The 15,000-nt window shown below is 46.6% G+C and overlaps 1 protein-coding gene across 1 annotated transcript in view; it reads left to right on the top strand.

The window, feature by feature from the left end:
• Nucleotides 1-15,000, top strand: part of MED13L (mediator complex subunit 13L) — a 196,234-nt gene that overhangs the window by 167,457 nt on the left and 13,777 nt on the right. The window contains exons 21-26 of the mRNA XM_058157983.1: nt 1,486-1,954; nt 3,988-4,207; nt 8,778-8,966; nt 9,639-9,862; nt 11,025-11,167; nt 13,762-13,920. Of these exons, the coding sequence (XP_058013966.1) occupies nt 1,486-1,954; nt 3,988-4,207; nt 8,778-8,966; nt 9,639-9,862; nt 11,025-11,167; nt 13,762-13,920 (1,404 nt within the window). The remainder of the gene's footprint in view (nt 1-1,485; nt 1,955-3,987; nt 4,208-8,777; nt 8,967-9,638; nt 9,863-11,024; nt 11,168-13,761; nt 13,921-15,000) is intronic.

Consider the following 15,000-nt stretch of genomic DNA (forward strand, 5'->3'; position numbering starts at 1 on the left):
ATTTTGCCTGTACACCGCCCTGAGTCCTTCGGGAGAAGGACGGTATAAAAATCAAATAAATAATAATAATAATAATAATAATCAACAATTGGAACATTAAAAAAAAGGAAAAAAGGTTCAGAAGAGAATAAAAGTGCAGAAAGGAGAAAACTAGAAAAAGAATAGACTAGCAGTGACATGGGAAGTCCAGTCTTCCCCTTTGCTTTTTCCCCCCCTCCCATTCTTCAAAATTACGTGATAAATGTTTGCAGTTTGAAAGCCAGTATGGCCCAGTGGTTAAGGCGCCAGGCTAGAAACGGTGACGAGTTCTAGTCCTGCCTTAGGCAGGAAAGCCGGCTGGGTGACTTTGGGTCAATCACCAGGAGACCGTGAGTTCTAGTTTGGCCTTAGCCGTGAAAGCCAGTTCAGTGACTTTAGGTCAATGACCAAGAGACCGTGAGTTCTAGTTTCACCTTAGCCATGAAAGCCAGTTCAGTGACTGGGTCAATCACCAGGAGACCGTGAGTTCTAGTTTGGCCTTAGCCATGAAAGCCAGCTCATTGACTTTAGATCAATCACCAGGAGGCCGTGAGTTCTAGTTTCACCTTAGCCATGAAAGCCAGCTCAGTGACTTTAGGTCAATCACCAAGAGACCGTGAGTTCTAGTTTCGCCTTAGCCGTGAAATACAGTTCAGTGACTTTAGGTCAATCACCAGGAGACCGTGAGTTCTAGTTTGGCCTTAGCCGTGAAATACAGTTCAGTGACTTTAGGTCAATCACCAGGAGACCGTGAGTTCTAGTTTGGCCTTAGCCGTGAAAGCCAGTTCAGTGACTTTAGGTCAATCACCAAGAGACCGTGAGTTCTAGTTTGGCCTTAGCCGTGAAAGCCAGTTCAGTGACTTTAGGTCAATCACCAAGAGACCGTGAGTTCTAGTTTGGCCTTAGCCGTGAAAGCCAGTTCAGTGACTTTAGGTCAATCACCAGGAGACCGTGAGTTCTAGTTTGGCCTTAGCCGTGAAAGCCAGTTCAGTGACTTTAGGTCAATCACCAAGAGACCGTGAGTTCTAGTTTGGCCTTAGCCGTGAAAGCCAGCTCAGTGACTTTAGGTCAATCACCAGGAGACCGTGAGTTCTAGTTTGGCCTTAGCCGTGAAAGCCAGTTCAGTGACTTTAGGTCAATCACCAGGAGACCGTGAGTTCTAGTTTGGCCTTAGCCATGAAAGCCAGCCGAGTGACTTTGGGTCAGTAATTTTCTTCTCATCCCAACTCACCTCACAGGGTCATTGTTGTGGGGACAATAGGAGGAGGAAGGTCTGTTGGATACGTTTGCCACCTAGAGTTATTTTTGATAGTAATAAAGGAGGGATACGAGTGCATTAATAAAAATAAATCACCAAAATGTTCCATTTCTACGCCACTCCTGCTCTTTTGATTGTTTTGTCTGGCGTGTTTTTGGCGTTGGCGCGAGTTTTCTTTTACCTCCTTTGCTTCCCGTTTGTCCTTCCAGCACCTTACTTAGCTACTTTGCAACTTGATAGCAGTCTGCTGACGCCACCCAAACATCAACCGGCACCTCCATCGTCATCTAACGTGGAACAAACCACATCTGGAAACGCAGGATCGGTTTCCTCCAACTCGGCCTGTCTTGGATCTACGGCTCCTTCGGCTGGCACATCTTTCAGTTCCTCAGCGAACGGGACCACTGGTCTCCCGTTGGGTACCAGTACAGCCCCAGGCTCTTCAGTGCCCCAGCTCTTGGCCTCCTCCTCCTCCTCTTCCTCCTCCTCCTCCTCCTCCTCCAGTATTAGCCAGACAAGTACTACCTCCTCTTCAGGGTTCAGCGGAGGCCTACCTCAAGGTCAAAACCCAACGTCCGGGGCAATTCCCTCAGAGAGACCTCAAGGAAGCACAGTCCCAGGAGGAGATGCAGAGGCAGGGCAAATCTCATCGCAGCAACCCCAAGAAGGGCAAGACAAGTAAGTCTACCTTTCTGAGTTCGGGCCTTTCTCTTAGGTCAGGGGTCAGCAATCTGGGGCTCTTGAGCCGCATGTGGCTCTTTTCATCCCTCTCTGCGGCGGCTCCCTGTGGCTGGTCGGCTCCGCAATTGATAGGGCTTTCGCTTAGGAAAAAGGATGCCGCGCTAGGAGGAGACTCTATGGTGGGGGGGAACCGGACTTCCTGTCAGCAGAGGAAAAAGGAGGTCGGCTCCAGAATTAAACGATTAAGACCTTCGTGGCTCTTTGAGTGTTTAAGGTTGCCGACCCCTGTCCTAGGTTGAAGTGTTTATCCCATCTTCTTCGCCATGATCTTTTGCCATGATCACCTGCCCACCCCCCGACTCCCAGGGACAGTGCAACTGTCATAGGTACATGCCAGTGGCCAAGAGTCCAAAATTTTGATCACATGCTTATGAGGATGCTGCAACGGTTGCAAGTCCAAGTTGTCTTTTTAAAAAGCACCTTTCGGATTTTCCTGAAATACTGCTGAGATCAGGATTTGGACAGTTCCTAAATCTGTATACTGGGTAGTCCTTGACCGTGGGCCTCGGGTGGCTCAACAGACTAATGCAGTCTGTTATTAACAGCAGCTGCCTGCAATTACTGCAGGTTCAAGTCCCACCAGGTCCAAGGTTGACTCAACCTTCCATCCATTATAAGGTAGGTAAAATGAGGACCCAGATTGTTGGGGGCAATAAAAGTTGACTTTGTATATAATATACAAATGGATGAAGACTATTGCTTAACACAATGTAAGCCGCCCTGAATCTTCGGAGAAGGGCGGGATATAAATGCAAATAAAAAAAACAAACAAAAAAACTTACAACCATGCATTTAGGGACACTTGAAGTTAAAATGGGAAGAATTGACTTATGACAATTTTTGCGATGAACAACCGTTGGGCAGGATCCCTGTGGTCACATGAATCAAAATTCGAGCTCTTGGCAACTAGCATGCATTTATGGCGGTTGCAATGGCCCCGGGGTCACGTGATCCCCATTTGTAACCTTCCCAGCCGAGCAAAATCAACCACGGAAGCAGATTCGCTTCACGGCCATGCAGTTAGCTTAACTGCACGATCTGTTTAACAACCATGGCAAGAAGGTCATACTTAGCAACCGCCTTGCTTAACGGATGGAAATTTGAGGGGGTCAATTCCAGTTGTATGCTAAGGACTGTGGGACACGGTGGCTCAGCGGCTAAGACGCTGAGCTTGTCGATCGAAAGGTCGGCAGTTCAGCGGTTTGAATCTCTACCACCGCGTAACAGGGTGAGCTCCCGTGACTTGTCCCAGCTTCTGCCAACCTAGCAGTTCGAAAGCAGGTAAAAAATGCAAGTAGAAAAAATAGGGACCACCTTTGGTGGGAAGGGAACGGCGTTTTGTGCACCTTTGGCATTGAGTCATGCCGGCCACATGACCACAGAGACGTCTTCGGACAGCGCTGGCTCTTCGGCTTTGAAACAAAGATGAGCACCGCCCCCTAGAGTCAGGAATGACTAGCACATATGTGCGAGGGGATCCTTTACCTCTTAAGCTAAAGGCGACCTCTAAAGTCATCTAAAATATAATGGTACATGAAATTAGTTTTTGGTAGAGAGTTTGAACCCCAGAGAAATAAAACTGGAGATCCCTGATGAGTCTCAATAAGGAAATAATAATAATATTCAGCCACATACTGCCCCCTGCTGGTCTTGTAATTGTAATAGCAAAAATTGGTTACTGGCACCGGTCAAAGTTAATTACCAGATAATTCTATAATAGAGAGACACACAAGCTTATTAATTTCAGCCAGGGTGCTTAATCTTTGTGCTGGGTAGGAGCCTGTGCCCTCTTTTCAATCCAGGTTTAGGAATATGCCAAGATAGCCCTTAATCCTCAAATGATGCATTTTTAATTATATTTTTTTGGAAACTGAAGCTCAGTTCTCCCCATGGCCGCTTCTTCCTATGGCGGTTGTCAACCCTTGACATAAATCACTGTTTTGTGGTTGTTGTTGTTGTTTTTTTTGTAGCTCTGCAGAGAGGGAGAGGATAGGAATCCCCACGGAACCCGAGTCTGCGGACAGCCATGCCTACCCACCGGCTGTGGTCATCTATATGGTGGATCCCTTCACCTACACCACGGAAGAGGAATCGTCTTCTGCCAGTTTCTGGTTGTTGAGCTTGATGCGCTGTTACACCGAAATGTTGGACAACCTCCCTGAAAACATGAGGAGCTCTTTCATTCTTCAGGTGGGTTTTCCTGGAAAGAGGCAGAGGTCTTTTGGAGTTGGGTGGAAGAAGAGCACTTAAGACTTAGGTACCGCTTCACAGTGCTTTTCACAGCCCTCTCTAAGCGGTTTACAGAGTCAGCACATTGATCGCAACAGTCTGGGTCCTCATTTTAATAACCTCGGAAGGACAGAAGGCTAAGCCAACCTTGAGCCAGTTAGAATCGAACTGCTGGCAGTGGGCAGAAGTAGCCTGCAGTACTGCATTCTGACTACTCCGCCATGAGGAAAGAGAATGAGGGAGGGAGGGAGGGAGGGAGGAAGGAAAAGTAATAGCACTTAGACTTATTTACCTCTTCAAAGTGCTTTTACAGCCCTCTCTAAGCAGTTTACAGTGTCAGCACATTGATCGCAACAGTCTGGGTCCTCATTTTACCCACCATGGAAGGATGGGAGGCTGAGTCAACCTTGAACCTGGTGAGATTCGATCTGCCAAACTGCTGGTAGCCGATGATCAGCAGAAGTAGCCTGCAGTACTGCATTCTGACTACTCCGCCATGAGGAAAGAGAATGAGGGAGGAGGGAGGAGGGAGGAGGGAGGAAGGAAAAGTAATAGCACTTAGACTTATTTACCTCTTCAAAGTGCTTTTACAGCCTCTCTAAGCGGTTTACAGAGTCAGCACATTGATCGCAACAGTCTGGGTCCTCATTTTAATAACCTCGGAAGGACAGAAGGCTAAGCCAACCTTGAGCCAGTTAGAATCGAACTGCTGGCAGTGGGCAGAAGTAGCCTGCAGTACTGCATTCTGACTACTCCGCCATGAGGAAAGAGAATGAGGGAGGGAGGGAGGGAGGGAGGAAGGAAAAGTAATAGCACTTAGACTTATTTACCTCTTCAAAGTGCTTTTACAGCCCTCTCTAAGCAGTTTACAGTGTCTGCTGCTCCTGAAGATTGCAGTTGATAAGTTAGTAACCCAGTTGTGAAGTGACTGCAGCTTCCCCGTTGACTGGTGCTTGTCAGAAGGTCGTAAAAGGGGATCACGTAACCCCGGGACGCTGCGACCGTCATAAATACAAGGTTGTTTCGGTTTGCAAGATGCCGACTTTGTAAACCGCACAGAGAGGGCCGTAAAGCACTGTGAAGCGGTAGATAAGTCTAAGCGCTATTGCTATTTTCCATCCGTCCATGGTGCACAGTGGTTAGAATGCAGTATCACAGGGTGACTCTGCCCACTGTCAGCAGTTTGATCCTCACCGGCTCAAGGTAGGACTCAGCTTTCCATCTTTCCGAGGTCAGTAAAATAAGGACCCAGATTGTTGGGGGCAAGAGGCTGACTCTGTAAACCGCTTAGTGTCGTGTCCCCCTCCCCCTCCGATGACCGGGTCAAGGAAGTCCGTATCCAGCGTGGCAACGAAGCCTTTGCAGCTTTGCCAAATTCCTTCCAGGTTTCTCAGGGCAGGCAGGAGTCCAAGTTGTGACTTCAGCAAACTAGATGAGACTTTGCTTGACTTAAGGTTGGAATGCCAAAAGCAGGTCCTTTATATAGGCTGTGGGGTGTGGCTCCATGACTCAGCATTTATCCAGGCCTGCCCTCCTTCCTTCTGCTGGCGCGCCTCTCAGATCTCCGGGCGAGGTCCTCCCACTTTGAATTGTCTTCTGCTGTTTGGGAAAAGGAGGGGTCAGAAGGAGTAGGCCCGAGCAATTCCAATCCTGGCTGGCTTCCTCTGATGGCTGAGCCAAAGGAACACACACGCCATATGAGTGAGGTTTCTCGGCTTGTTTGTTCACTCCTGGAATCCTCTCCGGGCATGGGGCCGGGCCTGGAGGCATGACAGGCGTTCATCTTCATTATCAGACTCAGAGTCTGATAAAAGGCCCGTTGGAGACGGAGGGGCCCGGCTGAGGAGAGGAGGGAGGAGGGAGGAAGGAAAAGTAATAGCACTTAGACTTATTTACCTCTTCAAAGTGCTTTTACAGCCTCTCTAAGCGGTTTACAGAGTCAGCACATTGATCGCAACAGTCTGGGTCCTCATTTTAATAACCTCGGAAGGACAGAAGGCTAAGCCAACCTTGAGCCAGTTAGAATCGAACTGCTGGCAGTGGGCAGAAGTAGCCTGCAGTACTGCATTCTGACTACTCCGCCATGAGGAAAGAGAATGAGGGAGGGAGGGAGGGAGGGAGGAAGGAAAAGTAATAGCACTTAGACTTATTTACCTCTTCAAAGTGCTTTTACAGCCCTCTCTAAGCAGTTTACAGTGTCAGCCTCTTGCCCCCAACCATCTGGGTCCTCATTTTACCCACCATGGAAGGATGGGAGGCTGAGTCAACCTTGAACCTGGTGAGATTCGATCTGCCAAACTGCTGGTAGCCGATGATCAGCAGAAGTAGCCTGCAGTACTGCACTCTAACCACTGCGCCACCGCGGCTCAAGAAAAGTGTCTGCTGCTCCTGAAGATTGCAGTTGATAAGTTAGTAACCCAGTTGTGAAGTGACTGCAGCTTCCCCGTTGACTGGTGCTTGTCAGAAGGTCGTAAAAGGGGATCACGTAACCCCGGGACGCTGCGACCGTCATAAATACAAGGTTGTTTCGGTTTGCAAGATGCCGACTTTGTAAACCGCACAGAGAGGGCCGTAAAGCACTGTGAAGCAGTATATAAGTCTAAGCTCTATTGCTATTTTCCATCCGTCCATCCATCCATCCATCCATCCATCCATCCATCCATCTATCCATCCGTCCATGGTGCACAGTGGTTAGAATGCAGTATCACAGGGTGACTCTGCCCACTGATAGCTGACCGGCTTCCATCCTCCTGCAATTGGTAAAATGAGGACCCAGATTGTTGGGGGGGCAAGAGGCTGACTCTGTAAACCGCTTAGTGTCGTGTCCCCCTCCCCCTCCGATGACCGGGTCAAGGAAGTCCGTATCCAGCGTGGCAACGAAGCCTTTGCAGCTTTGCCAAATTCCTTCCAGGTTTCTCAGGGCAGGCAGGAGTCCAAGTTGTGACTTCAGCAAACTAGATGAGACTTTGCTTGACTTAAGGTTGGAATGCCAAAAGCAGGTCCTTTATATAGGCTGTGGGGTGTGGCTCCATGACTCAGCATTTATCCAGGCCTGCCCCTCCCTTCCTTCTGCTGGCGCCGCCTCTCAGATCTCCGGAAGCGAGGGTCCTCCCACTTTGAATTGTCTTCTGCTGTTTGGGAAAAGGAGGGGTCAGAAGGAGTAGGCCCGAGCAATTCCAATCCCTGGCTGGCTTCCTCTGATGGCTGAGCCAAAGGAACACACACACGCCATATGAGTGAGGTTTCTCGGGCTTGTTTGTTCACTCCTGGAATCCTCTCCGGGCATGGGGCCGGGGCCGGGGCCTGGAGGCATGACAGGCCGTTCATCTTCATTATCAGACTCAGAGTCTGATAAAAGGCCCGGTTGGAGACGGGAGGGGCCCGGCTGAGGAGAGGAGGGAGGACGAGTCACAACACTTACAGAAGGCCATAAAGCACTGTGAAGCGGTATTTAAGTCTAAGCGCTATTGCTATTAAGAACCGTGGTGGTGCAGTGATTAGAATGAAGGATTGCAAGCTAATTCTGCCCACTGTCAGCAGTTTGATCCTCACCGGCTCAAGGTAGGACTCAGCTTTCCATCTTTCCGAGGTCAGTAAAATAAGGACCCAGATTGTTGGGGGGGGCAAGAGGCTGTACTCTGTAAACCGCTTAGAGAGGGCCGTCAAGCACTGTGAAGCGGTAGATAAGTCTAAGCCATGGGTCCTCAAAGTACAGCCCGCAGGCTGGATATGGCCCACTGAAGCCATTAATCCAGCCTGCGCAGGACCACGAGGCTACCCCACCTATATCGCCCCCTCCTGCTTCCCCAGCCTCCAGAGAGAGAGGGAGGGAGGGAGGGAAGGAGAGAGACACACATACACAGAAACAGAAGTCCCTCACTGCCCCCAAAGGCAGCCACATCCCTTCTCTAACCAGCTTAATGACTTAAAAGTTTAATTTTAATGGGCTGCTAAATTGGCCATATCCACCCAGTCACATGATCACCTAGCTATGCCCACCCAGCAGATCCAGCCCCCTCAACAGTCTGAGGGACCGTGAATTGGCCCCCTGTTTAAAAAGTTTGAGGAACTCTGCTGTAAATGCTATGTCAGCTTTGGAAGCCATATTAAGCCGGAAGCTTCCGTGCTGCCACCTTCTCATGTGTGGGAAAGTAGGAGGGGGGGGCGGGATTTAGTAGAGGGGTTGTCTTTAGACATCATAGCATCCTTCCTGTCGGTCAAGGTAAGGCCGATCCTGCATCCGGAGGAGGAGCGGTTGGAGTGCTGTCTCGAGATAGGACGGTTGGCAATCAGAACATGTGATCGACCGAGGAATGAGGGGATGGTTTTGGGGTTTTTTGATTGACTGAGGGAAAACCCAGACCTCTCAGATTCGGGTTTTCCCAGACGTGCCAGTTTACCTATCCTAGTAAATAGAACTTTCAGAAAATGCTTGCTTCAGAGTTTTTACTTGGAGTTACAGGTTTTTCTGGAACGCTGACATGCTCTTGCTATGGTTCTTGGCGAATCCCGGCTTTGCTTTTTCCTTCAGATTGTGCCTTGCCAATATATGCTGCAGACCATGAAGGACGAGCAGATCTTTTATATCCAGCACTTGAAATCCCTGGCATTTTCCGTCTACTGTCAGTGCAGGCGACCGCTACCCACCCAGATTCACATCAAGTCTCTGACCGGTTTCGGACCAGCTGCCAGCATTGAGATGACGCTCAAGAACTCGGAGGTGAGTGCCGAAGCCCAGCGAAGCTATTCTGGGGCCCACTCTCTTCCTCTCAAACCGAAGTAGCACCGCTGCTCCGAAGTACGGCATCCTTTGGCAAATCTGGGATGGTCCCAACCAGGGGTGAAATGCTCCCAGTTCGGACCGGATCGCGCGATCCAGTAGCGATGGGGGTGGGTAGTTTGGAGAACTGGTAGCAAAAATCCCAGCCTCACCCCCTCCCACCGCCCACACCTCGCTGTTCCTCTTCTCTGTCCCTGAAGCTCTCGGTGGTGATATACTGCAAACGGCCTTAAATGACTGCCATGGCACTTCAAAGGGCCGCTCTAGAGCTGACTGGTGCCTCTATTTTTAAAGAAGGTAGACCGGTGCCTCCCAAAAAAAGCCAATTAGTAGATCAGTGCCTCTATTTTTAAAGAAGGTAGACCAGTGCGCTCCCAAGTTTTCTATACTTTATTATTTTTATTATTTATTATTATTGGCCATGCCCATTCAGTCACCTGACCACCAAGCCACGCCCACCAATTAAGCCACGCCCACCGAACCGGTAGGGAAAATTTTTAGATTTCACCTCTGGTCCCAACCCTGTTAGCATTTCGTAAGACGCCCTTTCCCAGGCGTTTGGGAAACCGTGTTACTAATTTAAAGTGTGGTTTTTTTGTTTTTTTTGGGTAGCGGCCGAGTCCCATTCAGCTGTACTCCCCTCCATTTATCCTGGCACCTATCAAAGACAAGCAGACGGAGCTCGGGGAGACCTTTGGCGAAGCCAGCCAGAAGTATAACGTGCTCTTTGTGGGGTATTGTCTCTCTCACGATCAGCGTTGGCTTCTGGCCTCCTGCACTGACCTGCACGGGGACTTGTTGGAAACCTGCATTGTCAACATTGATTTGCCAAACAGGTAGGCTTTTTAAAAAAAAAAAAGCCAAACCAAACAGCTGCAAAAATTTTTTTAATAAATAATTTTTATTGTAGGTTTTTTTTACCATAACTCTAGCACATAGACAGTGTCAGTTTTATATACTTTGGATTAATAGTTCAAGTAAAATCTACATTTACACACACACACACACACACACACACACGCATACATCCTCAGCTTTTGTATGAATATTACCTATTTTTGTTTCTGTCGTCTATCCACCTATACCATTTTTTCCAAACCGCATAATATTCCGAATCATCTTTTTCTTTTAATTCTAAGGTTAGTTTATTCAATTCGGCACATTCAAATATTTTCTGGATAATCAATCCCTCTGGTGGTAAGTTATGTTCCTTCCAATATTGCGCGAACGCAATTCTAAAACAGCGGCAAACTTTAGAGGAGACAATCGTGCTGGACTTCCTGGTCATAAATACATTGTTTAAAGGCATTGAGTGCACGCTTTTATAGCCCAGCGTCGTGGTGGCTTAAAGGTGAAGATGCTCATCTCCCACTCAGTAGATTGAGAATTCAGTCCTAGGCGGTGATAGATGTTTCTCTAGCAGGGCGCCAAAAGAAAATAATCTGCTGTGAACTCTGCATAGGCATCAGGAAGAGCATCTGACCAGTAAACACTCATCTCCAAACAGATGTGTCTCTCTCAGGGTGCAAAGAGAAAATATTTGCTATGAACTCTGCATAGGCATCAGGAAGGGTATCCGGCCAATAAACGCTCATCTCCAAAGAGATGTTTTTCTGTCACGGCACAAAGAGAAAATATTTGCTATGAACTCTTTGTAGGCATCAGGAAGGGCATCCGGCCAGCAAAAGCTCATCTCCAAACAGATGTTTCTCCATCAGAGTGCAAAGAGAAAATATTTGCTATGAACTCTGCATAGGCATCAGGAAGGGCATCCGGCCAGTAAACACTCATCTCCAAACAGATGTTTCGCTCTCGGGGCGCAATCAGAAAATATCTGTTGCGCACTCCCTGTAGGTGTCAGGAAGGACCTCTGGCCAGTAAACGCTCAGCTCCATTCAGTCGCTTTGACTCTATCCCGAATAAAGGAATGACGGGTCATAAAAAGAAAAAACAAAGCAATGCCTGCTTACAGCTCTTACTACTCTCTTTTCCCTCCAGATCACGGAGGTGCAAGGTGTCAGCACGTAAAATTGGCTTGCAGAAGCTATGGGAATGGTGCATCGGGATCATCCAGATGACGTCCCTTCCCTGGAGAGTCGTGATTGGGCGCCTTGGACGGCTCGGCCACGGGGAGCTGAAAGGTACCTGGGCTACAAGGCCTTTAGATATTATTATTATTATTATTATTATTATTTATTTGATTTTTATACCGCCCTTCTCCCGAAGGACTCAGGGCGGTGTACAGGCAACAATAAAATACAGACACTACAGTATACAAATTTAAAATGCAAGTTAAAAAACTTATTATAATTAGCCTAGAACTTTAAAAATTTATAAAAACCAAAACCCCATTTAAAATTAGCAAAAAATTTAAAATCGATAAAATTTATGTAATTTAAAATTTAAAATTTAAGCCAGCCCCGCGCGAATGAAAAGATGTGTCTTCAGTTCGCGGCGGAAGGTCCGAAGGTCAGGTATTAGGCGTAAGCCCGGGGGAAGTTCGTTCCAAAGTGTGCTAAGATATAGCACTTAGACTTATATACCGCTTTACAGTGTTTTACAGAACTCTCTAAGCAAGTTTTACGGAGTCAGCCTATTGCGCCCAACGATCTTGGGTCCTTCCAATCTCGGAAGGGTGGAAGGCTGAGTCAACCTTGAGCTGGCAAGATTCGAACTGTTGGCAGTCGGCAGAATTAGCCTGCAACGCTGCGTTGTAACCACTGCGCCACCATGCCTCCTTTCCCAGTTGGTCGACCGTAGGAACTTGAGGCGCTGTCAGAGCGGATTGCTATTTATTTATTCATGTCAGAAAACACAGGTCTAAATACCAACATTAAAAACATAAAATTTAAAAGGTATAAAAGCCCTAATTTAGACAGTGTTTGCCCCAAAGCACGCAACATCGATTGCATTCTGTTGTCAGAAGATCCTCAAAAATACATTTGACAGGACACAGATGTACACGGGTGTGGCATTTGATTGTTGGTAAATTATTTTGGAATAATAATCCTGGAACAAAACAGCTCCGGATCACCATCTGTTCACCTTTATCAGTGGTCCCCAATCTTTGTAGCGTGGAGGGGCGGGACGGAACGAAAAGTTGCCTTTTGAAAAAGCACCTTTGGGACAAGACAGGTGAAAATGATGCTAAGGAAAAACTGTCAGGGTTCCAAGTAATAAGTCTGTAGCAAACAGAACTCCGAGGCAAGCAAAGATTCCTCAAAGAAGAGGTTTATTGGACATATATTGGCACGGATTGGTGAAAACCGACTCTAAAGGTTCCCGCGATTTTCACTTAATTGAAAGTAAAGTTTTCCCCCCACTTTTCCAAACAGGGTCCAATCAAGGTTGCTTGGAAACTTCACTCCTCCTCTTTTCAACCCACAAACTAACACCTGTGGGAATGTCCTTGGTTCTCAGGGGAAACTATTTTGTTTTGGCTACAAAACATCAGCTGGCCTGGAACCAGGTTATCTGAAGGACTGTCTCTTGCCGGTCAGATCTACCCGACCCATTAGAGCAGGGAGGCAGGGAATGCTGCAAATCCCATTCCCGAGGGAGACCCAAAAGAAGGGTCTTCTCCATGGTGGCTCCCTCTCTCTGAAACATCATCCCTCCCAGAGATTAGAACGGCCCCCACTCTAATTCTCTTCCGGAAGACGCTGAAGACCTGGTTCAGGATGGAGCCCATTCAATGGCTCGGGTGATCAGCTGCCACTGGGGCGGAAGGTGGGGTTCAGGGCTGATTTTATTACATTAGTTTATTTGATTTTTTTTAATTAGTTTCACTGTTTTTAAATGAGGTTTTTTATAGTCTGTAAGCCACCTTGAGTCGCCATGGACGAATAGGCGGCAATATAAATAAAATAATAAAATAAAATAAAAATATTAAAAAAAATAAATATATAAAATAAATAAATTAAACTAAATTAAATTAAATTATAAAATAAATTTCTATTCTCTCTCCCCCCACTTAATCCCTCAACACCATTGTGGTAAGACTGAAGCCTCCAAGATGGCTTCAAGTCAGACCAGCTTCAGAGTTGACCGAAAACAAGATCCGATTCTAAAAACTGCACAGGAGTTAAATCAGCGGTTCTCAACCTGTGGGTTGCGACCTTGTTGGGGGTCAAATGACGACTTGCCAGGGGTCCCTAAGACCATCGGAAATGTGGGAAGTATACTTGCGAGTCGAAGAATCGCGCTCCAGTGGTTGATTCCACAAGCCAGCTGCAGGCTCTTCAAATTGCTAGCCGAATTCGGCTTCAGGCGCGATGAATTAAAAAAGAGAGAAATCTTTGCTCTGATGTCTCCCTCTCAAGCCAGCTGTAATCACTCCCAATCGCTAGCCTAAGCTGGCTTCAGGCGCGATAAACTTAATAGGGGAGGAGTCTCCGCTTTAATGCCTCCGCCCTCAAGGCAATCGCAAGCAGTTCAGATCGCTAGCCAATACGGCTTCAGGCGCGATAAATTCAAAACAAAAATAATTTTATGGTTGGGGTCACCACATCGTGGGGAATTGTATTAAAGGGGTCGCAGCACTATAAAGGTTGAGAACCACTGAGTTAAATGATAACATGACACCCCGTCAGACATGGTCCTCCAGGATGTTCCTTCCCCCAGGAAGCGATGGGCTAAAATCTTTGTTCTGCTTTGACTTCTGGTTGGGAGAAAAGTCTAGGTGACAGCCACATTTCTCTCCCCCCACCACAACCATTTTTTTCCTGTTTTTCAGACTGGAGCATCCTGCTGGGAGAGTGCTCCCTGCAGACAATCAGTAAGCAGCTGAAGGAGGTGTGTCGGATGTGTGGTATCTCCTCTGCGGATTCTCCTTCCATCCTCAGCGCCTGTTTGGTTGCCATGGAGCCACAGGGGTCATTCGTGGTGATGCCAGGTAATTACGCGCACCTCTCTGACAATGGGCTCAGTGGGACAGACAGACAGGATAGCAGTCTTCCAGTATTTGAGGGGCTGCCCCAAAGAAGAGGAGGGGTCCACTTATGCTCCAAAGCACTAGAAGGTAAGACGAGAAACAACGGATGGAAGCTCATCCAGGAGAGAAGCAACCTAAAACTAAGAAATTTCCTGGCAGTGAGAACAATTAACCAGTGGAACAGCTTGCCTTCAGAAGTTGTAGGTGCTTCATCACTGGAGGTTTTCAAGAAGAAACTGGACAGACTCTTGCCTGGAATAATATAGGGTCTCCTGCTTGAGCAGAGGGTTGGACTAGAAGACCTCCACGGTACCTTCCAAATCTCTCGTTCTGTTATTCTTCATCCTCGTGCATAATTGGAATCTATTGTACCGTCATATTATGTTTGGCTAGGTATTGCGGGAAGCAAACAAGATAGATAGATAGATAGATAGATAGATAGATAGATAGATAGATAGATAGATAGATAGATAGATAGATAGATAGATGTAGAGATAGATGTAGAGATAGATGTAGAGATAGATGTAGAGATAGATAGATAGATAGATAGATAGATAGATAGATAGATAGATAGATAGATAGATGAAAGACAGATAGAGATAGAAAATAGATAGATATAGATAGATAGATGATAGATAGATAGATAGATAGATAGATAGATAGATAGATGAAAGACAGATAGAGATAGAAAATAGATAGATATAGATAGATAGATGATAGATAGATAGATAGATATAGATAGATGAGAGAGAGAGATAGAAAATAGATAGATATAGATAAATAGATGATAGATAGATGATAGATAGATAGATAGATAGATATAGATGATATAGATATAGATAGATGATAGAGATAAATAGATATAGAGATAGATATAGAAAATAGATAGATATAGATATAGATAGATGATATATAGATATAGATGAGAGAGAGAGAGAGAAAATAGATAGATATAGATAGATATAGATTGATATAGATTAGATATAGATATATAGATATATAGATAGATGAGAGAGATAAATATAGAAATAGATATAAAAA

Source organism: Ahaetulla prasina, chromosome 15, assembly GCF_028640845.1.
Source record: "Ahaetulla prasina isolate Xishuangbanna chromosome 15, ASM2864084v1, whole genome shotgun sequence".
Taxonomy (NCBI): Eukaryota; Metazoa; Chordata; class Lepidosauria; order Squamata; family Colubridae; genus Ahaetulla; species Ahaetulla prasina.